This window comes from Squalius cephalus (assembly GCF_949319135.1).
Source record: "Squalius cephalus genome assembly, chromosome: 6".
NCBI classification, from domain to species: Eukaryota; Metazoa; Chordata; class Actinopteri; order Cypriniformes; family Leuciscidae; genus Squalius; species Squalius cephalus.
This window is the reverse complement of record NC_137127.1, coordinates 15,956,271-15,982,380: the sequence shown is the minus strand read 5'-3', so window position 1 is coordinate 15,982,380 and position 26,110 is coordinate 15,956,271. Positions and strand designations below refer to the sequence as shown.

Sequence of the window (26,110 nt, the reverse complement as noted above, 5' to 3'; positions counted from 1 at the left end):
GACATTTTATTCTGTCTACCGATCGAACTACCCGCAAGTGCTGAATTCCTACTCACACAGGTCAGTTTATTTAACAAATTAAAATTGTGAAGTAAACACAGCACTGTTACACTTGGTCTACACACTATCATACTAAACTGCGTTTGAGTGTGTTGAAAGTTATAATGTTATTCTATGTGTTAGTTTGTTGGCTGTATGAGACTAGCAGTAAGCTAGATCAACATTAGAATGACTTACTGATCATATTCTAACATTTCATCATGTTGAGCTATATAACATTGATTTGTTTTATTTACATTTGCTCACCTGTCCAATAAAGTACATGCAAGAGCGGTGTCAAGTCGTGAAGCTCTGTCAAGTCGAAGTTTGTCGCGAAGCTCTCGGCTTCTCTCAAACGCCACGTCGACATTGATCCTCGTTTTAGTTCTCCTTTTGTCCCAAAGTCTGCTTTCCATGGTCCATAATGTTTGAACGAAACAACAACAGTGTGCCGCTAACAAGTGTGCAGTTGTCCACGTCTGTCGCCATGGTTACTATGGCAGATCAAGCGGAAACCGGGGATAACGCGGATATTCCGTCACTGACAGGCGACAAGTGATAAGGGACGGGCACCATTTAAAAATGTGAATTTCTCTGAATTTACAAATTCTTGGAAACTTTTAGCATAATGTAAGTACACAATTGAAATAAATATATAACACTGTGCAAGTAATCTTTGGATATTTTAATACAAAAATTATACATAATTGTATCTTTAACTGCAAAAGGCACAATATGTAAGATTTTTCCATTAAAATACAAAAACCACTAGGTCAGTGTTATATATTTTGTTCACTTAGGCTACATTATCCCAAATGTTTCCAACAATGTTTAAATCCTGAGAAATTAGCAGTTTTAACCAGCATAATGTCACCTGTCAATGGTGTTGTCGCGTGTGTACTGCATTAGATTAAACTGGGAAGGGTCATAGCACTTGCATATTGTTGTCCTATTGTTAGTTTAACTGATTCTGTTGTTCTCATTTGTAAGTCACTTTGGATAAAAGCGTCTGCTAAATGAATAAATGTAAATGTCATGTCCGTGTAAACCATAGCAACACAGTGAGTCTCATGAAAAAATGCGGAAGTAGTAATTGTAGAGTCTAGTACGTTGTTTCGCACAGCTGTCATGGACCACAATTATTCATTACTGTTTGCAGCAAGTTCTGTCACCAAGATAACTCCAAGAAGCGTAAACATATGGGTGAATCAAATGGCCCAATTAGAGGTTGGGAGTCTTGGGACAAGAGGAGGAATAAAATAAGGATCAGTTTCGGTATGGCATTTCCTAGATGGAGAGAACCTACGAAAGTAAATGGCAGTGTCATTTTTTGTGAGAGTATTTTTTGTGAATCCCATTGGATTGATTTCCATCGGGACTGTAGGTGAAGACATCAACTCCCATCTTTTCACGCTCCTTCACAGCGTCATCAAGCTATGCCTTTGTTATTGTTTTGAATATGCGACTGCTAGTGGCAAAAATAACATACTGTGCCTTTAATAGTTACGTACACCAGGGGTTTTCATCCTTTTATGCCCGGATTTTGGACTGTCCCAGACGAAATATGACCAATCTTTGTGGTTGGGGCTTTTTTTATATATATATATATATATATATATATATATATATATATATATATATATATATATATATATATATATATATATATATAAACATAAAAGTTTGTGTTTATATAATGGTTTTGTGTATACGTATATATATATATATATATATATATATATATATATATATATAAATAAGTATACAGTATATATATATATATATATATATATATATATATATATATATATATTTTATATATAAAATATATATATATAATATAATATATAATATACGTATACACAAAACCATTATATAAACACAAACTTTTATGTTAGACTCGATTAATTGTGATTAATCGATTTGACAGCACTATTAATTTTATTTGTATTTATTGTATTTACTACAAATTTCACAACAAAAATAAACTATATTAAAGCTATATGAACTGGCAATGCATTTATTTATTATAAAACTGTTAAGTTAATTAATATTTGTTGGGAATTTGTTTTTTTAAACGAAGAACAATTTTTTTTACTGCCAACAATGGAAAATAATTTATAGCTGCTGGATACAAAAAGATTTAAGAGTGATGCACATGCTGCCCTGTGTGTGGTTTAGATGGGCCTGTGGCATCCTGCTGTGAGCTGGTTTAATGTTTCTCTTCGCTGTATATCTCCTCCTGCAGCCATACGGGAGCTCTGGCCTTCAGCCCAGATCGCTACGACTGAGCCCAATGAAAGTGATGCTTTCACCATGCGTATCACTGTAGCAAAGCTTGTGCCCTCGTCGTGGGTGCAGTTAGCACATCAGCTCCATGCCAAAAGATAGATTCAGAATGGTGTGCTACAATACTGCTACTACTACTATGTTTGCTATAATGTGCACAAATCCAACTGTTCTGCATAGATGGAATACATGCTTGATCTTCAACAATTTCCAGAATGTGCATTTAAGTACAGATAGTTTCGTCTTTTAAATTCTAATTGGATGATTCATGAATTTTATTTTCAAAATATTTGATATAATGCAAAATATTCAATATAATAACTGGATGCTACTTATTGAATTGGACATGCAATGTAGTAATGCTATATGAAACATATCATTGCATACTATTCTGTTTCACATACTATGTTTGCACAGTATGCAAAAATAAGTATGCTAGTATTCATTCTGAAGATTGTGCATTCTTAGGCAGATGATGAGTCTGTGCTAAGAATACAGTATCGTCTCACACTTCTCACATGTGATTCAGACCCCTGCTGTGATGCATTAATCATACAGAGAGAGCGAGGTGTTTGACATATACCATCCATCTCTGTGAGACCTATTCACATCCATTCAGACATAATAAAACCTGGTCAAATACTATCACATCTTGAGGTCATCTGCTTGATAACGTACAAATGCTTAAAGCAGAGCATAGAGCACAAAACCATGGAGACTTTTATGTTTCCTGTGTGCACCCGATAGTCTGAGGTTGAGGTCTGTTCATGTTTTGAATGGTGTTAACTGGTGTTAAGTGTTCTCGCTTCTGACTCACGGAGCGCTGAAGATCTAATCCCACTCACAGCCGCTGCACAATGCTGTAGCGGCCCGACATGCAGATCACACTGCATAATAAGATAGTGGATTTATTCATATTGGAATATAAAGGACAAACAAATTGAATTTGTTTAGAGCAAAAATACAGTAACATTGTGAACTATCATAACAATTTAAAGTTACTGTTTTCTCTTGTAAAATATAATTTGTTCCTGATGTCAAAGCTGAATTTTTAGCATCATTACTCCAGTCTTCAGGGCCACATGATCCTTCATTAGCAATTATTAGCACTACTGCTTTCACATGTAATAATAATAAATATTTCTTGAGCAGCAAATCAGCATATTAGACTGATTTCTGAAGGATCATGTGACACTGAAGACTAAAGTAATGATGCTGGAAAAATTAACCTTTGCATCACAGGAATAAATGACATTTTTGGATATCTTGCAATCGTAATATTGTGAAATATTTTTACAATTTATACTTTTCTGTTTTTACTGTATTTTTGATTTAAATAACTGACTTCTTACAAAAACATTAAAAAGATATTCCAAACTTTTGAATGGTAGTGTATGTTTCTATGTAATTCTATTCTTTTGTACTTGTTTTTTTCTCTCCCATAGAGCCCAAGTTTGTGGGTTCAGCAGTGATCCCTGACAATGATGATCCTGCTGACGATAAGGTCTACTACTTCTTCACGGAACGAGTGGCCAACATGGAGGGTGGAAACAAAGCCGTATACACCAGAGTGGGCAGAGTCTGTGCGGTACGGCACGTGGATGCCAAAAAAACATGCTTGCTTATCTCTTTCAATCAAGCTTGTTCAGCATTCAAAATTGTAACCTATAATAGTTACATAAAGCTTTCTTTTTATCATTCTCAATAGCCCCTGGCCAGACTCCCTTTACTCATGACATCAAATACAACAGAGAGGGAAAATAGAAGCAGCTTTCTCTGGCAAAACATTATTACGTAATAAATTGCTTGCAAATATTTTAATAAAAATACTTTTTTGAATGGCCGTCAGTGGAGAAAGATGCTTTTTACTACTATAATGGGGCAATATTTTTTCGGCGACATACATTTCTGAAGCTATCCAACCAAGCATTGACCATTTACTTTAGTCTTTGTCAAAATGTTGTGCTGCAAGATAGCACCACCTACAGGTCAGGTGAAATAAAGTGTCTTTTTTTATCATCAGAATGACCAGGGTGGTCAGAGAATGCTGGTAAACAGATGGAGCTCTTTCCTGAAGACTCGTTTGATCTGCTCAGTGGCTGGACCCAACGGCATTGACACACACTTTGATGAGCTCGGTAGGGGACGTTCTACTTTCTGTCTTCCTCTCTGGTGGTCTTTTTCATGCCTGTCTTAAAACATGGATGTATTCACCTTGTACCTCATCATGGAATTTTGGCCAGTAATTCTAAACATATGCCTGATATGGGATGATACCTATTTTGTTCACTTTCACTCCACACGAAAACTTTGTAGATTGTGTATGATGCAAAGAAAATATTACACTGGCATGCCAATGCTAGGACACACTAAAATTGTGTTTTTGATGTAAGCATTTGAATATATAATTTACCGTTTAAGCTAAGTAGATTAAAAATCGAATGCATTTAACAACTTTGTCTTTGCATTCCTTAGTGTATTTATACAGCCGAAAAAGGAGAATTTCTCAAACCTGTCTTATTCTGTAGTACAATAAATAGTTTGTAATGCTCATAAAGCTTGCATATATACTTACTTAAAATCAACCGGATACAGTATGTCACCAGTTAACTTTGACATATTTGGGACACAATACCCTCATCTTGAATATAAGTAAAGATAGAATGCAACTTTTTATTTAGCTCTTGTCTTGGTATGCTCTGAGCAGTAGCCTATCTGTAAAGCATCGACTCCTGATACATCGAGATGAGCCGCTTGAACAAAATAGGCACAATATCACTGAAAGAAGAGATAAAAAAAGAACTGCAGTTTTAGCTTCAGTGATGAGCTGTTTCTTCCAGCTCAGTGATTCTATTCATCAGATGCCTTAGAGCAAAACTGCTGATAAATCAGTTTTTTGCGTTTTCACATTTTGCCTTTTGCTAGAGATTTCATCAAGTATCCATCTGTCCACCCGGATGAATTTGCAATAGATCTCCATTTCTTCACAGTATTTATCACACTGAGTTTAAGCCAGCTGTGAAAATTCAAATCTGTTTCACCAGCTGTGTTGCTTAACTATCACCCAACTTTATAATCTTAAGAAGGATGTCGCTGATGATCGCTTTGACTTTCAGATTATAGCTCATTTGTTTCTTCACTGACATCCTATTAATCACTATTCTGTTCCAAAGATCATCAGAGATGTAAAGTACAAGTTTTCCTTATGTTTATTATTTAATAATGAAAGATGTGCTGATTGGGTTTGATAATAAGTGTAAAGAAACAGGAAAGCAGCTTTATATTATTAATCTTCAATTAATTTTAGCTCCACATACATAAGTGTAAATTCTCTAATCATCTTTTTTTTTTCATCCACACCGTGCCTTTTATTTGTATTGTTGGATTATTTATTGTTTTAGCATATATTATAATTAAGTTTGTTCAATGCTTATAAAACATCAGAGAACCGTGAACTATGAATGCGTTTTTAAATGATTGAAATATATTAACCCTTAAATGCATGATTGTTTCGCCAATCATTATTGCATATTCTGGTCTTTAGTTACCCGGACCTATGAATCTCTACCTGTCGCGATAATATAAAATTCTCCTGATATTAAAGTAACAATTACAGAAGAATAAAATAAAGCATATTTTGTTACCTTTTGGAGCTCGGAAGGGTTTAGTTTGAGCAGATGTTTTATACCATCATCACTGTCATCATCAGAGCCCATTTCCCAGTACATTCAGCATATGGCTCATATTCGCCACCTCAAAAATATTTTCCAAACTATAATTTTCAACCTCTTCAAAATCAATATTTTGATCGCTGACAGCTTCTTCACCAGATCCACAATCAAGTGACAGTGACACTAATATCTGATTGCGTTCAGTGCTTGTTCTGCAGTAAATCGCTGAGTCAGTTTTGCTGATGATAATTCCTATTCTTTTGTTTTCTGCCTGCGGTAACTATGAGTGAAACGTCACTTCATTTTCATTTAATTATTGTTGTGCAGAAAGAAATATACTTACATCTTTATGTGCATTTTTATGTGTTGTTTTAGAGGATGTGTTTGTGCTGCGGAAGAGAGATGAGAAAAATCCAGAGATCTTCGGTCTTTTCAGCACCACCAGGTGGGTGAGGTCACATGTATCATTCTTATGTTCTGTTTATTTGAACGAACAGCAGTCTGGACACTCATCTGCATCTGTTTTTTTCCCTCAGTGCTGTGTTTAAAGGATACGCAGTGTGCATGTATAACATGGAAGACATCCGTGCAGTATTTAATGGGCCTTTTGCACACCGGGAACGGTCTGACCACCACTGGAAGGTGTATGATGGCAGTGTCCCCTACCCGCGACCTGGATCGGTGAGTTTTATTAGCTTGTATATTGGGTCCATCAGTCACTTTGTGTCATAATCTTTTTGTTATATCAGAAATCCCCATGTACAAAATGTCACGATGTGTTGCGTTTACACCACTGACACGTGCTGCCGTTTGGCAGCCCACTTGAGTGAATGTTGAATTTTGGATCTTATTTCTTCAGACACACAGAATCTCTCATGGCAGATAAGTCTATTTTCAGCATGACTGTGCACATCACTGTTCTCCTCAAGCGTGTCATGCCAATTCTTTAACGTTAATGCCTGAAACCGAGTACTTGCAGCATTGCCGTGGTCTGAATTATAATTATATCTGATACGTGCTGATTAATGTCCTTCTCTGGCTATTTATCTCTAGCAAGATAAAAGAGTCAGATTGGTTTCCAATAGTTGCAATAATGGCCTGTAATTCACAGGCATTTTCTCTGGTGTATTATGTCTTGTCTCATATTGAAGGATCAGGGTTTTTCCATTGTTCACATCTCAAAATTAGTCTCATTTCTTTCCATGCACAGGTATTTTTGGAAAAAGCATATGGGGAAAAAAGTATGTCTCAGACAGCTGACCTTTTAAAAGGCAATTTAGTGGTTTGAGTCATGCACTGCAGGGTTTCTGATTAGTCTCTTGTTCTAAAAGGTTATAGCTGTGAGAAGCAGGGCAGCTATTCTCAAATCAGGAGAAACAAAATGAAAGACCCAAATGGCGTTCGTGACTTGGCGAACTTTGTTTATGAGCATATTCATATTCACAGCCTTTTTGTGTCTCGCAGTGTGCCAGTAAGATAAATGGAGGCCAGTTCTCCAGTTCTAAGGCATACCCGGACGAGGTTCTTCGTTTTGCACGTTCCCATCCCCTCATGTTCCAGGCAGTGCAGCCCGTTCACAGGCGGCCCATTCTGCTGGACACCGAAGGAGGACGTAAACTCACACAGCTGGCGGTGGACCGGGTGGAAGCTGAGGATGGACACTACAATGTTCTCTTCATTGGGACTGGTACTCAATTTTAGTACCTTTTTTTTATATTGTACTCCTAGACCTGCACTATCATAAAGACTTTATGCAATGACTGTTGCTTGTGTCATACTAAATATTTGCTTGCTTTTTAGAGGAACATCACAGTATACCTTTACTTACCTTGATCTCTAGTCTACAAACCCCCAGAAATCAAAATTGGTGTTTTGTGTATTTAAGGCCAACTATATGTTATGTATTGCTAAGAAGTTGACAATTATTTTTTTAGCAGATGTACACTACAATTCAAAAGTTTGTGGTCAGATTTGTTTATGTTAAAGAAATGATTGCCTTGAATTCAGCAAGTAATTCTGCATTAGATTAATCAAAAGTTTTTTTTTTTTTTTAATGTTACTAAAGATTTTCATTTCAAATAAATGCTGTTCTTTTGTACTTTCTATTCATGAAAAAATCCTGAAAAAATGGATCTAGAACTTTTTCAACATTGATAATCATCAAAAATGTTTCTTGAGCAGCAAATCAGCATATTAGAATGATTTCTGAAGGATCATGTGACACTGAAGACTGGAGTAATGATGCTGAAAATTCAGCTTTGCCATCACAGAAATAAATTACATTTTAAATGAATATTTCAATAGAAAACAGTTGTTTGAAATAGCAATAGTTTACAATATTAATTTTACTGTGTTTCTGATAAAAGAAATGCAGCCTTGATGAGCATAAGAGACTAAAAACATTACACAAATGTCTCTGAACATATCCAGGGCTTATTATAGAGCAATAATATAAAAATATTACATAAAATGTATTTTTTCAGTAAATAATTCAAGTTCTCTTTCTCTCTTGAACTCAGATAAATCTGTGGTATTAAAAATGATCACAATCTACAACAAAGAAGCCGGCACAGTTGAAGAGGTTCTTCTGGAGGAATTGCAGGTTTTCAAGGTAATCAAAAGTCATTTTTTGTCTTAAAACCATTTAATTTCTCTTTGAAACAATCTTCACACTAAAGGCTTTTTCTCATTCTAGGTCCCTGTTCCTATTACAGAGATCCTTGTCTCTACCAAAAGGGTAAGACTCACAGACACTGTAGTTTTCCACCTGGAGATGGTGGTATTGAGTAAACTTTTCATGCATGACTGATCACCATTACAGTCTTGATACCTGTAGCAAATTCAACATTCATTACAGAACAGATGCTTTGTAGTTAATTATAATGCTGACAATAATTACGATCAAATATGAGCTTCTTTTGGTGTTTGTTATTGTTACTGTAATATATTAAATTATTTAGAATACACACAAATGATGCCCACTTCAGTAGAATGATTTGATCTTCATCATTATGCTAATGTGGTGATTTGGACATAATGGCTTTCATCACACGTAACAAAGCTGTTGACAGCAGTGTGTTTGTATCTCCATAGCAACAGCTGTACGTGGGCTCTGAGCTGGGTGTAACACAGATTCGTGTGCACCAGTGTGGGCTTTACGGATCCGCCTGCGCAGACTGCTGTCTGGCCAGAGACCCCTACTGTGCCTGGGACGGGTTCACATGTTCCCGCTACTACCCCGCTGGCCTGTATACCAAAAGGTACCATTTCAGTCAGATGTATAGAAAATTGCATAGCTTATATTTAGTCAAGTCAGATTTGTTAGTATAGCACTTTTCACAGTACGTATTGTTCCAAAGCTGCTTTACAGAAAATAAAGGCTTAATACCCCAAGGTGAACAGCCTGAGGTAAGGAAAAACTCCCTAAGATATTTAGGTAGGATGTGAAATAAACCAAGCAGGCACATAGAATGGCCTTAAAAAGTATGTATATATATTTATTTATGTTGCCCTCAAAACTGATAGATATTAAAAATCTGAGACCAAAAATGACACTAGAACTTTTCTCAGAACTAAATTCACTTTTCTGAGCCATTATTTGCAGTGACTTAACCAACTGGTCTCAAAAGTCATTGTTAATGGATATATGGTGCTAGTTCTCAAGTTCACCCAGTTGTCCATCATATTAACTATGCACAGCCAGGAAGTGTACAAATACCCCATTTTGAACAGTATATCTTTTATTATTGGAAACCTAACACAACTATTTTGTGAAACGTTTCTTGAAAAGTGTTTGTGCCATTTTGTGTTAGTAATACAATGACATTTAGACATTAATATATATATTTTTGAAAAGTTTTAATGAGTTTTAATGATTGAACCTAATGTTGTTCATGGTGGAATTAACTATTAGCCTATGCAAATGTAATGGAATAATATAAAAACATAAATATAATGTAAAATTAATTAAGTCACGCTTAAATCTCTCAATTTCATTACATCTAAACCAAAAATTATTCTAGAACTTTTCCCAGAACTAAATTCACTTTTCTGAGACATATTTAGCAATGACTTTTAACCAACCGGTTTAAAAATCATTGTTAGTGGATAGAGCCAGTTCTCCTCAAATTCACCCAATTGTACATCACATTAACTATGGACATTTTCTGGCTGTGCAAAATGAATGGAAAATGTTCAAATGCATTACCTCATTTTTAACAGTATATCTTTTATTATTATCTGAAACCTAATATTTTGTCTTGTTTTTTTTTTAAGTGTTTTCACCTTTAAAATAAATACTGCTTGGTTTGATATTTTGTCATTGCATTACATGACATTCAGACATTTTTAAGTGTTCAAATACTTTTTGGTTCCATTGAATTCAAATTATTATTATTATTTAATTTCCCCATGAGCTAATTTATTTGCTTCTTAATATTTATAATAATATGTACATGTTATTTTATACAGTAATTGTATAAATGACTAATGTGTTCTGAATTGTTTAGGTGTATGTAGACAGACATTAGTGTTTTTTTTAAGGGTGACAGTCTTTTCCTTTAAACCTCTTGTAGCAGGAGTCATTACATCTTGTGCTTCTTAACATTTAATCTCTTAGCCTTAAACACGCTCAAATAACTCTGACACATTTGGCAGGGCTGATATTTGGAGCATATATATATAAAAATGCTCTGTAAATATCAGGCTCGGACTGGTAATGCACACTGTAAGTATGGAGACTGTAGATTGCTTTTATAATAAGAAAAGGTTAAAGACATGAGATGCCTTGACATTTAGAAAAGAGATTGTGTTTTATTTCCATGAACTTTGCATTGCAAAATTTGGATATTAATGCATTTCTTGATTAAGTTCTACAGTATTAGTGTGTGAGAATATGTATGTATGTAGGCCTACACCAAAATCTTATTTCTGGTTCCAGCCCAGTGTTTCCATTAGTGAACTCACAGAGTGTGTGTTTTTATGAGAGCTCTTTTGATGTTTCACTCAGCCGCAGGGAAGCGTGTGTGTGCGCTTGTGTGTCGAGCATATCGGAGCAAAGGGTGAGTGGGAGGGTTTGCTTAATCCCGATTCAAAAGCCTGTCAGCTGTCTCAGTTTGGTCATCAGTTTGAGCTTGTTAGCGATTGATGCTAACACCTATCGCCCATATTAATACCCATCACACGCTCACTTTGTATGCAAAGCCAGACAAGTCGCACACAATCAGCACCAAATGCCTGTCAGAGTCATTACTCACAGAGTTCCAGACAAAAACCGGAGCGAGTGTGATTGAATTTCTGTCACCTCCCTGTGCTGTTACAAACCTTGGGCGGTAGGATGATATTATGACAATTGCAGGCAGACAGACTGGCTGTGTCTGGGTTATGTCAATGTCTCATTTTTCTCTTTCATTCTTTAGGCGCTTCAGACGTCAAGACGTCCGCCATGGCAACGCAGTTCAGCAGTGCAATGGGCTTCAGCTAAGTGGTATGTTCTGGCCATAGCCTGATCAATGGAGGGTATTAGAGTCTTAGGAGCTTTATAAGGAAAAATGAGGCGGATGAGATCTGTGGAAGTTGAAGAGGTCACAGTACAGTTGATGAGAGTCTCTGACTCTTAATGCACAGATGGTGTTTTTACACAATTACCTTCTTTTTTTATTATTCTGTGACAGAAACAGGCTTCCATTGTTTACAGAGAAATCTCAAGAATTTGAGTTGAAAGATGTTGAATAGACATGTGGTGAAAAGATCTTCATATAATGAATTTATTGGAATAGGCTGTTCAGTATGTGGGTGTGTGTGTTACAGAAGAACAAAGCATCTCAGAAAAGCTGGTATACGGTGTGGAGAACAACAGTACCCTACTGGAATGCAGACCACGATCACTGCAGGCGTCTGTAATGTGGTACATTCAACATGGCGTGGACATGGAGGAGGTACAAACACACATCTACAAGAGGACATACTATAGACTTGTATTATTCTTAAATAAAACCCAATATATTATATTAACATGACATAATACTATCACAATCCCTACCCCTAAAAGATAAATCTAAATAATTTATTTATTCAAATTACAAACAAATATTAGCATACACATCTGTCACCAAAAGTAAACAACTTCTGAATGCAATAATTCAGATTTTTCTTCACACATGCAGCCTACATTTAAACATGCCGAGTTTACTTGGATGATGTTGAAGTAGAGCTCATATGGTCAGGCTCAGAAATTATTTCATCACAAGGAATGGCCTGAACCCCTGGTGAGAGATGGCTGTTAAATATAGATTAAAGCTTCATTGTACCATTCTGACCACAGGGAGGCTGGGTAATATAGCCTCCAGTGATTCATCTTAAATGGAAAAGAATAATGACATTGGCTATGTCACCGACCATCTCTCTGCTTAGACATCTCTCTGCAGAAACAAGGTAAATTAGACTTTCAATAATGGCACATGTATTAGTATTAGCTAAAGTGAGCATCACTATTACTATTGCTCTCACGCATTAGAACAGACAACTGAAAGTGTTATATTTTGTTAATGATTATACCTCAAATCATGTGGGTTGAGGAGAAGTGTATTGCTACTCTTCAAACCAATCAGACTTATGATTTCTGCTGGGCAAATGATAAATCAGGGGGGAAAATCATATAGTCTTGCAATAAAGTGCCTCTATTAAGCTATATTTAATGGCTCCTAATTTTGTTTTGGCGATCTCCCGCAATAGGGTTACATGAATTCAAGGTCAAAAACACTTTATTTTTCTCATAATATACATTGCACATAACCTCATTTCTGAACTTAAAGAGTCTGAAAACGGTTAATTCGAAGATTCAGTCTCTAAAACCCTCTTTTCCGCCAACCTACTCTGTTCTGATTGGTCAGACGGCCCAGTTCGTTGGTCTGCCGCTTACAGTGCGTGTCAGAAACAAAACTCCTATTACCTGAATAAATCTGAATTTCAGCTCCGCAGGCTTCCTCAGCGCTTGATACACAGTGATACAAACAGCAACAATGGCGTCGGTTTTTATCAATTCCAGCGCGAGTCCTCATCCTTTTGAACATTTTGAACATCCATCTTCTCAACATGTCGACAACACAAACCAAACTTAACCAGGCAGGCCTCAGCTACAACTACAGTGTTTGAGTGTGGGTCAAATAGGCATTGTTCACTGGCAGCCAATGAAGACCATATGGCATTATGCCAATTTGTTACATTGTTACATAGGTTTGTGCAGAAGGTGAGGCTGAAATTGCTGATGACTCTATTCAGCAGTCCAGAATCGATTCTTTCTTTTAAGAGACAATAAATATATTTGTCGTGCACTTTGATCTTTAAAACTTTGCTGAGGTTTTACGTTCACAATTCGCTATATTACACTCTGCTTGAAATGTAATGTTTGAAAAAGCATAAAAGCATCAGAGCTTTATCCAAGATTTGGATGTCGGCCCATCCAAAACATCCTAGCAACCAGCCAGAACACCCTAGCAACTGCACATCAACTCACTTTTAACTGGTGACTAACCACCAAAATATGCGTCGATAGTGTCCTTTATACTAGTGTCTTTCTCCCTCCTTTTCTCAGGTGAAAGGTGATGATCGTGTGATTCACACCCCCCATGGCTTGTTGCTCCTTAAAATAGCGAAGGGAGACGCAGGAATCTATGTGTGCCAGTCCACGGAGCACGGCTTCGTCCAGACGGTGGTTCGTGTCACTTTGGAGGTGCTGGATGAGAGCAAAGTTGAGGGTCTATTGCATAAAGGAGAGGAGGAGGAGGAAGGCGATTCTCTGCACAAACCTCCGCCCTGCCCTTTTCCCAGCCTACCCTCTGCCTCCTCAAAGCACTGGTACAAGGATTTCATGCAGCTGATCGGCTACAGCAACTTCCAGCAGGTGGAGCAGTACTGTGAGAAGGTGTGGTGCGTATCCGACAGGAAGAGGAAGAAACTGAAGGGAATGGCACCCAAATGGCGGTACACACCTGGGGCGGAGCAGCGGGCGAGAGCACGGGCACCTCGACACATACAGTAAAGACTGTTAGATGAGACACCAAACCATTTAAACGCATGCTTAGCGCAGATGATCAAATCTAGACATTTATTATTATTATTATTATTATTATTATAAAAAAAGAATGAATGACATTTAAAACATTTCTTTAGAGTCTTACTGTTGCGTCATTCTATCTGAAAACCATTACTCTACAGTCAATATGCCAGAGAGTTAAAGGTACACTAAGTAATTTTCTCATACTTCATGGATGCGAGCAAGCTAAGGTATAACACTTACATTATGTATTACTTTTGAATGCTACATTGCTGTCTCATTACTTTTTTTCCCTGATTTACACTGCTGTGCAAAAGTTTGGGGGTCAGTATTTTTTAAATTATTTATTTAAGAATGTATTTTCAGCATTATTTTCAGCATTGAACCATTAAAATGATCAAAAAGTGACAAAGTATTTTACAGTTACAAAAGATTTCTATAGATATATTTCAAAATAATGCTGTTCTTTTGGACTTTCTATTCATCAAAGAATCCTTGAAAAAAAGAAATGTTAATTGAGCACCAAATCAGCATATTAGAAGGATTTCTTAAGGAACTGTTATTTTAAATTGTAATAATATTTCACAGGTTTTATTGAATTTTTGATCAAGTAAATGCAGCCTTGGTGAGCATAAGAGACTTCTGTTAAAAAGAAAAAAAAAACATCAACAAAAATCTTATCAACCCTAAACTTTTAAACGGTAGTGTATTTCTTTGTTTAAATTCAGTGAATGACAGCCTGTTATTGGAAATTAAATATTTGCTTACATTTTTATTTCAGTTTAATGTTAATATCAGTTGACGGTTTGGTCAAATCATTATTAAAACAATAACTAATAAGAATTAAAAAAAAAAATTATTTGTGACACTGAAAACAAAAAGTATTGAAGTATTGTAGTATGGGAAATAGAGTTTTTTAAAGTGCTATATAGTACACATTTTAGAAATTGTAATGGTCATCTGGCTTTTACAAGCATACAGAAAATGAGTCAAAGATACATACTGCATGCATAGTACAGAAGTAGTAAGAGTAGTATGGTAGCATGCTATTCCAAACATAGCCATGTAATTACTTGGTGTACCTTTTTAAATAGAAAGAGGAAGATAATGTGTAATTGATTTGAATATTTGTACAGGGCTCTTGTGTAACATTTCAGTTTCAAAGAAAATACCAAGGTTGCTTCTATGGGAACATGCAATGCTACCTGACTGACTGGGCCGTTAAAGGACAAGGGGTTGAAAGACCCTTTCAGGATCTGACAAATGACATTTCCTCTTGGACTGCTCTGAACAATGACAAATGTCGGAGACCAGTTGACCTCTGGTCAACAATGTGAGATTTCCTATGAAGATTTCATGCAATGACTTTTCCACTGTTGACAATCTAAATTCAACAGTTGATTCAACACGAGTGTCAACCTTGCGCACATACTGAGTATATTTATATGTATTTTCATTATTTTATAAATTATTCTAGTTGGAGTAAGATTTGGTAGTTTTTTTTCTAGTGGTTTAAGATGTTCTTCTAGTTTTAACTGGACATGTATTACTGCATTCCAATTTTAGGTTTTTATATCATTAATCATAATGCATTTCTAGTGATCACCCCTTCAGCATAAAAAAAAAATCCCATCATCTTCCTTTTTAGTTAGTATTTTAAGACATGCAACAATATTTTTGCTGTGAACTGCTAAGTTTGAACCAAATTATCATGATTATTCCAATGAGGTCAACTGTTTTGCTGTGTATTGTGATGTTTCAAAGTATGTAAAATATTTTAATTGCTATGTGTTGTGTAATAAATATCCTAAATCCTCACGGGGTTGAGGTATAGCTGGTTAGCATGGCACTGTTAACCCTGTAACTACACCACTGACCTGCTGCTGTTGAGATGAATGGGAATACCAATGGACAATTTTCTCCAGGTATCATTGACCTTCTTAGTACTCACACTGCAGTATGGTATACACTACTGTTCAAAAGTTTGGGGTCAGTAAGAATTTTTTATGTTTTTGAAATAAGTCTTATTTGATGACTTATTTGTTGAAAAATACAGTAAGAACTGTAATTTTCTATTTTTATATATTTTAAAATGTAATTAATTCCTGTGACGGCAAAGCTGAATTACTCCAGTCTAGAGTGTTGCATGATCCTTCAGAAATCATTGTACTATGTTGATTTGAAACATCAAAAAACATTCCATATTATTGTGCTGCTCAATATTTCTGTGTATTTTTTTCCAGTTTCTTCTTCTGAAAAGTCGTCAAAAGAACAGCATTCTTTTAAATCGAAAACTTTTGTAACATTATGAAGGTTTTTACTGTCACTTTGCTGAATACAATTAATTTCTTTCCACCAATCTTGACCCCAAACTTTTGAATAGTAGTGTATTTCTGTCATGACAAGACAGTGACATGACATGACAAGGCAATGTCTTTGAGAGATTGGCATGGTAATGGATATGGCAATGTTAATGTATTTGGTCTTGGTGGAATAGATCTGCTACGTTGCTGCTGCAGAGCAAGTATAGAAACTTGCTACTGCCAATACATTCTCAGACATTGCTGTGAGCAAGTAAGACATGCTGCTTCTGCACATATAGGATCCATGAAATAACCCCTGTAGAAGATCTATACAGGTGGAGCTGGGGAAGAAGGAGGGTTTCTGAAAGTGCGCTGCAGACTGCTATCAGCAAACAATGCCACATATTTGAATGTTGAGCAGCAAGCTCATTGGCTGCTGATACACTAGCAACCAGTCAGCTGCGCTATGTAGATACCAATGTGATCGCTAACAAATTGAGTTACCTATCAGTCTGCACAATCTAGAGTTTCATGACAGAACTTTGTATGTATTATGTAAATTAAATTATACACATTTTCTTGTTTGATACAAAGTATATCCTGTATGTCTTGCTCAAACTCAGCTTTGGAACTAAGGGTATGATGGGAAGAACCATGTTTTTGACATGATGGATGGATGCAGTTTGTGTTCATTGAGGTCCATCACATGCAGTATTAATATTCAGAGTCGGGTTCACCAGACTGTCTTCAGCCTTGTCGCTTTCCACCACAGCAGTTCTCCTGCTTTCTTCTCATCTCTGCTTATTTCAGATGGGCCTCCTAATTAGCAATATGTATGCCTGTCTGCAATGGAAATAATGTATTTCATTTATGAGTGAGAGAGTCAGCCGAGTGTATCACTGATAATGCCTCACCATAAGCATGCGGCAGACCCCGTGCTGATTCATTACAATGAGATTGCTTCCTCAGTCCTTAATTTTTCTCACATTTAAAACATTTCAACCTAACACAGAGTACAGGAACCTTTTTCTCATGTTCAAATTCTGTGTTTTATTATATTGAAATCATTGAGACTGATGTGTATCAGTCTGTGCTAAACCATTTCATTCTGTTTTCTTTAAGTTCTTCTATATCTAACCAGGGTCTAAAATATTTGACAGAAAAATGAGAAAATGTGCCATCCATTTAAAGCATGAGTCACCCAACATGAAATTTATCTTATTTACTCACCCTCATGACTTTCTTTCTTTTGTAGAACACAAAAAGGAGTTATTTTAAAGAGGGCTTGTCTTTCTTTTCCAGGAAGTTCCATTCATGTGTGTTGGAGTTTTTATTTGTATTTATTTAGTATTATTTTATTCTTATTTTTTAGTTTTAGTAAATTTGATATGTTTTATTAGTTTTGTAATCTAAATGAAAGTACTGTCTCACTTTACCTAACATACACATCAATTGCAAGAATATGACTAATGCTGAAGAATAAACAGTATAAGGAAAGGCTATTAACCTGTTAACTAGTATTGGCCCTTGGGCGGGCCGTTGGGGCGTGTCTATACTGTTATTACTTTTTTTTTTTTTCCTTTGTTTTATAACAAATATTTAACTGACTATCATAAACTATGCATCATTTGAAAGTTAAAACATTAAGGAATCATGTTCTGAACTTGTTTTTGCAATCAGTACACAAGAGAGGAAAGGGTTAAATTAAATGCAGAAGGACTGGTATTGTAAACATGAACAAAATGAACAGTTCAGTTCAGTTCAGTTCGGCCGAATCCAAGAAACAACAGCATAGCGTACATTTCAATGTAAGGGTCTAGTCTTCAAAATGCATCCCACTTTTTAATCCAAAACAACGAAAAAATAGGTAAAAAAAAATGAAATATACTTTGTTTGCATGAGCGTTTTCGAGATAGAGTTCTCATCATGTTCATTTTCAATGACATCGATTCTAATCCGTATTCCAACACTCAAAAGCCATAGCAGTCTTAAACTAGTTTTTGTTGATAATAATTGGTATGAGCTACCACATTCATTTAAAAATATACAAAATAACACAAAGTGAAAATAAACTGGAATTTAAGGGTTATGGAAACAATACTTATCATGGTAAATACACAATACTAACATGAACAGTTAAAAACATATGGACATTGATCCTGATTATTGGCGCATGAAATCGAAGAGTGCATGCTAAGAGCACATTACAACCGCTGACATGACAGGGAAGTTCTGAAAGTTTCTGAGGTGAGAGACATTAAAATAACGTTATAATAATGACACTGACAAATAGCCTGACAACATCTCATCTGACCCCAGATACTGAATAAGGACAACACATTTTTTCTCATGAACTCTTTACTTAAACTGTGTCTGGCAGAAGTGTCAACAGCTTTCATAAATTTTTTTCAAAATAAAAGCCTCTCATCAGAAATTACATTGTTTTTGTTTCTTGGGTCGCGATCCACCAGTTGACAAGCAATATATATTCATCATATATTGTAGCGGGGTGGCTCTGCATTTACTGTGGGAGTCGTGGAGGGGGAACAGAACGTAACACTCCCACAGTATCCACCACAGCCACCACCTTCACGGCCACCACACCTGACATCCTTATTATGGCTGCCACACCATAGTCTTTGGACATCATGGCCACCATGCCAGTGGTCCCAGTGCTTCTAAGTTTGGTGGTCCTAAGTCCAGCTCTTCCTAGTCCGGTGGTCCTGGAGGTTATCCCACTGTCCAAGGTGGTTTCGGTAATGGTTAGTGCTATTCTGTGTGTTTGGGCCACAGGCACTTTTCTCGAGGCGGCAGCATCCGCCACAGCGCATCCTGAGGTGGTGGTGTCTGCAACAGCTCCCTCTGAGCCATCTGCCCGCTCTGTCATGGCCATGGATGCCGTCCCTGCCCACTCTGTCATGGATATGAAGGCCGTCCAAGCCTCTGCTGCGCCATTGCCTCCTGATCCCCAGTGGTATTTGGTTTCTTCTGCTCCACCCTGGAGGTTTTCTGCTCCACCATGGTGGTCTTCAGCTCTGTCTGCTCCGTCTTGGAGGTCTTCTGCTGCGCTGTGTGGTCTTTGGCTCCGTCTGCTCCGCCTTGATGGTCCCCTGCTCCGTCTAGTCGCCTTAGGAGTCTCCAGTTCTGTCAGTTTCGCCTTGGTTCCCTGCTCCATCCGTTCTGCCCTGGTGTCCCCGTGCTCTGCTGGCTCCACTCTGGCTCCCCGCTCTGCCGGCTCCGCCCTGGCTCCATGCTCTGCCGGCTCCGTTTTAGTCAGTCTTGGTCAATCATTGTCTTTGCACATTTTGTAAAGCTGTTGCATTCTTGTTCCCTGTTTGGATTATGTTCCCGTTCCCTGTTTGGGTTATCTTTGTGTATTTTGAACAAACTACGCTGCACTTGGATCCTTGGCCCTCCTTTTCCTTGCCTCTACTTAAAAAAAATATTATATCCTGGTTGTAGCACTTTTATATAAACTGGTGGTCATTATGTTTTTCATTCCTTTTAACTCAATGAATCGCCAGAACCTTATGGTGAGCCTTTTTAACAGTACCAGAATTTGGAAATATAAAGGAGGTGCCAAAGCTGAAAGTTATCTATGAATCATTTCCTGAAGATACGTAAGTTCTTCTTTTCTTACTGAGCAGTTCTTTTCATTCCGTTGGTGTAGATTTAGGCTAATTTTAGTCTCTTGAAAGGAAAACTAGTCACACACTCATAAGCAGGAATGTATGCTCAAATTCATTCAAAGCAAGTTTTATTGAACTCATTCGTCTCATGAGAAGAACACCTCTCACAGCCGGCTTCCTGTCTTTAGCTTTACTCACCTCGCCCACAGACTTCTTTTTATAAAAGATTCCTGAAAAAGTGTGTGAATGTGGTGTGCTTGTAGATGAAAGGCTTCCGTTGACAGTGCAACAGCGTTTTGTGGAGGTGTCTTATCTCTTTTTAACACACAGTTATCCTCCTAACATTTAGCATAGTCACCAAACCTTTAATTGTGAAGAGCGATGAAGTCCTTTAATGTGAATTATGTTTTCAATTCATCTTGCTTCTATAATTTTATATATTTTTCAGCATATTCAGATACTTTGATTTTATACACAAGGAATTGATTGTATCGTGAAAAGTTGGCACGGCATACCTTCATAGAGCAAGAAAGATCTGAGGCTTTTTTGACCAGAGGCTAGAGACTACAGCCAGTAGTAGGAGCTAGTTCTGCATGTTTTCAACCTGCCCATAGGGGGTGGGATTTCACGATAAAACGGCGACTTTTCAGTCAACTAGTAGCATAGTTGTATCATTTCTTCCGATACTGCCCTCTGTAACCGGTAGGTGTGGCTTGGGAGTGGTCTTGTAGGGCAGCAAAGCAAGTGCATTCTGGGAGTTATTGCCTTTCATCCACATGAGCCAAAAATACATTTTCTGGCTTTTCTCAGTCTAAAAGGCACCAACTTCTAAAATAATTTCACATTTCTACTACATAAATGACCCAATCTAAATACACATTCATCTTTCCAACGGTGAAATATCCCTTTAATGTTGACATTAAAGAAATAATTCCACCATAAAAAAATAAAACTCAGTCATTATTTACTTACCATCGTGTTGTTCCAAACCTGTATGATTTTGTTTCTTCTACGGAACCCAATCGGAGATGTTTAGCAGAAAGTTTACATTGTTTAGTTTTTTTCATGACTGTGATTTGTAAACATAAAAGGCACCATAAAAGTAACCCATTTAACTAAAGCATTGTATTGCAAGTCTTTTGAAGTCAAATGGCCTACAATAAAAATGGTTACTCACTAAAAAATATTGCCTTCTATTTTAGCTCTCAATAACCAGTGAAGTTTGATGTGACGCATTTTAAAGGTCAGTAAATGATGACTGAATTTATATGTTTGGGTGAACTAATCCAGATAAAAAGAAAACCATAAATGTAAAACACTATTAATGTATGCATTAAAGGGAGCTGACTGAAGTTTTAACTAAATCCAATTACTGTACCTGGTGAGTTACCATTTCAATAATCCATCAAACACATTGTAAGTACTAATAATTATTTGTAATCTTTGTTGACATTCTCTTTCAGCTTTACTCTGGCACTCTCAGACATCTTAAATCCTTTGAAAGGCTTTCATGTGATGCTCCAGCGCTGATATCATCACAGAGCACGGCTTAGTCCCACTGTTCTTTATCAAAGTTCATCAGCTCTCAAATAAACACTTGTCTCTGACTTCAGAATGATGCTAAAGGAGGCTGAGCAAACATGTTATCTAAAACCCCAGGCTGATTTTCCCAGCATCCATTAAAAAGCAGATTTGACAAATATTGCAACTTTGTTCAGGATAAATCCCAAATCAGTTTCTCACGAATTTAACAGCAATAATTACTTTTTGCCGGAATAGATCTGATGCCACTGCTGTGAGCAAATAAGACATGCTGCTGCTGTACAATATAGCATGAATTACCCGTAGCAGATCTAAACAGGTGGAGCTGGGGAAGGTGGAGGGTTTGTGAAAGCAAACTGCAACTGCTATAGCAAATGCTGACCAGCTATTGAAGGTTGAGCAGCAAGCTCATAAACTACTGATACAGCCGGAACCAATCAGCTGTGCCCTTTAGAGAATGATGTGATTGCAAGCAGATTGAGTTAAGGACCTATCAGCATGCGCCATCTAGAGTTTCCAGCCCGTTCTCATCCTAGGGCGTCATATTTCGTTTACATCCAACGCACATGGTAGCGTCAATATGAGACGCAGATAGATATGGGCGAGAAGGCGCCTCCTAGTGGTCTAACCCTAACCCTACCTCAGACCTAAACTGAACAAAGCTCTGTGCGTGTCATATATTGACGCTAAAGGGTGCCATGTGCGTTGGATGTAGACGAAATGTCAAAAGCGTCAGTATATGACGCCCTAGGATGAGAATGCGTTGTAGTTTCATGACATGCTGCCTCGATGAGCATAAGAGACTTTTATTTTTTTAACTAAATCTTATAACAACGTTCAAGTTCAGGGAAAAAAGAGGCGGGAACCAGCAAACGTTCAACATACCCTTTACTCTCAAAGTAAATAAATACTATAAAACGAAGGTAAAGTGACAGCACCTCACGGACGACTGCCGCGCAAACAAAAACACAACACAACGTAAGAACAGGCCTGTTCCTCTCTCCTCCATGGGACTTGCGTCAGTTGTGGCGTGCAGGTGACACTCATTATCACTCGCGGCACCAGCCTCGTTCTGTTCCCAGGGCTCTCGGCCCCACCCTGCTTGCCACACTTACCGAACCCAAACTTTTGAATGGTGGTGTATAATGAAATTGTCATTAAAAATGCTTTTTTTTTTTGGTTGAAATATAGCCTGAACATGCCCTTTAGATTTACCTGTTAACTGAAGACAGAAAATTGCATTAGGATAACCCTGAAAATGTTCTATTTTTCAAGACAGCAGTAGCTGCTGCTGTTGTTGTTAAGAACAGAGGTCACATAGGATTGCCATCAGTCCCTGCTATGCAGAGCACAGTACAATACATCGCATACAGTCACGCAAACACACTCAACGCTCCTACACTAAAGGCTCCGCTTTACTCACACAGCCTGGAGCACAGTTATGGAGGAGGACAGCGAGGGAGTGGAAGTAATACCCACAATTCATCTGCCTGTGTGACACTTCACCCACTACAACTCAGCGTGAGCACGCAGACACTGACTCAGAGAGATGGAGAGGAGAGATAGTGGCACCAAAAGAGACAGAAGAGATAGAAATGTAAAGCAGAGGACTAGTTTGAGTATTCATCAGCCCTGAAAAAAACAGAGGACTGACATTTATTATGGATACAAATCATGTACAGTACTACCAAACCTTACCAAACCTATATATACCTATCATAGATGTCATAGAGACAGACTGACCTCATAAAGATGGATATAAAACTGGTTTATTTGAATGCAGTTGCATACTATCAGCACATCAAAGAAAAATGAAGGCATGCATTTGAAAGAACGGAGTAATTTGGTGAATAGAATATTAAGGGGTCGAAAACAGATTCCTGTGGGACATTCATGGAGAAAGTGTAATGCCAGTGTTTTCAGTGGGTCATGCAGTGCAGTGTTGCCAAGTCTGAGGTTTTCCCACAGAATTATAGGCTACTTTAAAGTATGCCATGGCCTGATTTTTCTCAAAGGTTGAGCGTTTGATATGACAAGTTACTTGGCAATGATGACTATCAGATGATTATCAGGGTCAGTTTTTATTAATGTTTTCTAAGACTGCTACTTTAATCTAAGAACTTTGTATTTGCTTTGTAAGCAGTATTTTGAGTTTTAGTTTTGGATAGTTTTGATTTGATTTGATGATCTTTGTCCTGGTGAGAACATTGTGACATTGACTGATGAGTTCAGAGCATTCCAGGGCTTTAATGAAAAAGGGAGAAAGAACATTTGTAGGCCATTTCTGACATCAGTCAGTCCTGAAATGTTGATATTAAAATATAATGGGACAAAACCAGTGGTGTTCAAATAGAAGGACAAGCACCTTTGCCCTTGCAGGATTAAACGGCATCCCCTAGAATATCAAAATTGGTGTGTCTCAACTGACCCCTGTTCTCTTTCACTCTGTAAAATAGGAAGAGCTTATCCAACCACTGTCAGGATGGAATGTGTTTAATCTGAGAGTTATAACCCTCCATTTGGGTATTCACGTCTTCATATCCGCTCTGTAATCTCACATACTCATGTACGCACATTACATAATCACAACCGTTGCTCTGTAAAAACATAACATCTGTTACTCGGGCAGCAAACACATGCTGACAGCTCAAAATATACAAGAAGAGACACACCGCAGGAAATATTTATTTTTAAATCAATATAATTGACTTTTAGATCTGCATGGCTTGTACACCTCGACACACCATGTCATAAATCACAGTTACAGTTGAAATTGGACAATGCCACCAAGACATTGGGTTTCATTCTCTAATAATATTGATAAGTATCCTTAGGTGTGCTGATTTTTTTTCTTTTGTGTGTGTACGTGTGTGTGTGTGCATGTATAAAGATTTAAAAAAAAATACATGCATGATATGAAATACTATATATATATATATATATATATATTTATATATATATCTATATATATATATATATATATATATATTATATATATAACATTGTTTTACATTATACTTTATATATTTAAATTTGTTCTAAAATTTGTCGTTAGTGTAGAACAATTTAAATGATGACTCATGATTTCTGCATGGAAATAATTGCACAGGTTGTATGCATAAATATATGCTCACGGTTAGAGAACAAGACCTACTGTGTTTTTACATAATCTCTTACAACCCTCCAGTTGGTCAGCTCAAGCTCTAAAGCTTTAATCCGTGAGTGTCGGATATCGAGTGATACAAGTGATGAAAAGTGTTTGGCTAAGATGTGTGCTCCCTGAGCAAATGGAGTTTGTGCAAGGGACAGAGTGTCTCATTACTTCAGCTTCAGTCATCTAACATGAGAGGTTGTATTCTGTGTTAGAATATATGGTTCATTGCAGTCTCACATCACGACATCTGACAGTTTAATCATAGAAGTCAATGGCACTAATCTCGTTGCATTTATTTCCTTTCTAACAGGTGCCCTCATAAATTCAGCTAACCCAACACGTGTCATTCATACAGACCTTGTCCCTCGGAAAGCTGCTGAAGTGACAAATGTAATGTATATTTTTATTGCTGTATTATGTGATAGCATCAGTGTGGTGAGTGACAGGCAGGCTCTCATTGACCACGGGCCAGCTAGCGTGTGTTTGGACAGTAGCAGTGGCAACAGCTGTGTGGCAGTGACGGCCCATAAATATTTGAGAAGAGACTCGATCTCTCAGTGTAGCACTGGATTACAGTAACCTCCCTAACTTTACACCCCCATGGGCATGCAGAGCCAGTGAAGGTGATATTGAAGTATAACTTCTCTCCTGGTCATGAAAGTTACACCTGAAAAGTGATGCTATTTTTCTTCTGTGTTCTCTTCCACAACAACCGGGACATGAAACTCAAGGTCATCGAGTTCAGTTGCTTTGAGATGCGACGAGAAGGCCAAGGACATTCATTAGCAACCATTGGGAAAATGTGCCTCTCTCTGTTCTGCCTCTCTTTCAGTTTCCAACTGAAATGAACTCTATACCAACAATTTGTATTCCTTTCACAATTATGATTACAGGGGTATATTATCAATTAAGAAAGACTTATTTTTGTATGGTTCCTTGCACAATACTATGTCCTGAGCTTAAAATACTTTTACCATTAGCACATTATTTGAGCTCCATTTATGGCTTTTCTTTCCTGACAGAGTAAACTTGCTCAGTACCTCACCTGATACAGCATTGCACTTACGATACAAAGCGCTAAGATACGAGTCCCGCGACCCACAAGTCAAAAAGCTGGTTGCTTTAGCAAATGCATTTTTATCTTGCGTTTGCTTTTGTTAACTCTATCTGTTAGATTTAGAGTAGGTGGTACATTATTTTTACTCACTGGACTTTGAAAGTGTCGCAAAAATTGCAAGAAACACGTAATATCATTTTGAAGAGATGTCACGTATTTGATAGGTATTACACATATCAAGGCACATATTTCCAAATGAGACTGTGTTGTTAATGTATCATCAAAGAGTCTGATGGTATGTTGTTAAATTTTAAAATTAAAATATATGTTTGTGCTAACACTGCTTGTTTAGTATTTTATGGTATTTTTTATT

General features: G+C 37.1%; 1 protein-coding gene across 2 annotated transcripts in view; it reads left to right on the top strand.

Annotated features, from left to right (window-relative positions):
* The window catches only part of sema3e (sema domain, immunoglobulin domain (Ig), short basic domain, secreted, (semaphorin) 3E), a 45,090-nt gene extending 27,627 nt beyond the window's left edge, over nucleotides 1–17,463 (top strand). For both annotated transcript variants that reach the window (XM_079874285.1, XM_079874284.1), the window contains exons 7-17: nucleotides 3,774–3,916; nucleotides 4,352–4,466; nucleotides 6,375–6,444; nucleotides 6,536–6,680; nucleotides 7,464–7,686; nucleotides 8,519–8,610; nucleotides 8,695–8,736; nucleotides 9,093–9,259; nucleotides 11,417–11,484; nucleotides 11,808–11,935; nucleotides 13,591–17,463. In XM_079874285.1, coding sequence (XP_079730411.1) covers nucleotides 3,774–3,916; nucleotides 4,352–4,466; nucleotides 6,375–6,444; nucleotides 6,536–6,680; nucleotides 7,464–7,686; nucleotides 8,519–8,610; nucleotides 8,695–8,736; nucleotides 9,093–9,259; nucleotides 11,417–11,484; nucleotides 11,808–11,935; nucleotides 13,591–14,037 — 1,640 coding nt within the window. In that variant the 3' untranslated portion in view covers nucleotides 14,038–17,463. The remainder of the gene's footprint in view (nucleotides 1–3,773; nucleotides 3,917–4,351; nucleotides 4,467–6,374; nucleotides 6,445–6,535; nucleotides 6,681–7,463; nucleotides 7,687–8,518; nucleotides 8,611–8,694; nucleotides 8,737–9,092; nucleotides 9,260–11,416; nucleotides 11,485–11,807; nucleotides 11,936–13,590) is intronic.
* Nucleotides 17,464–26,110: the final 8,647 nt, after the last annotated feature.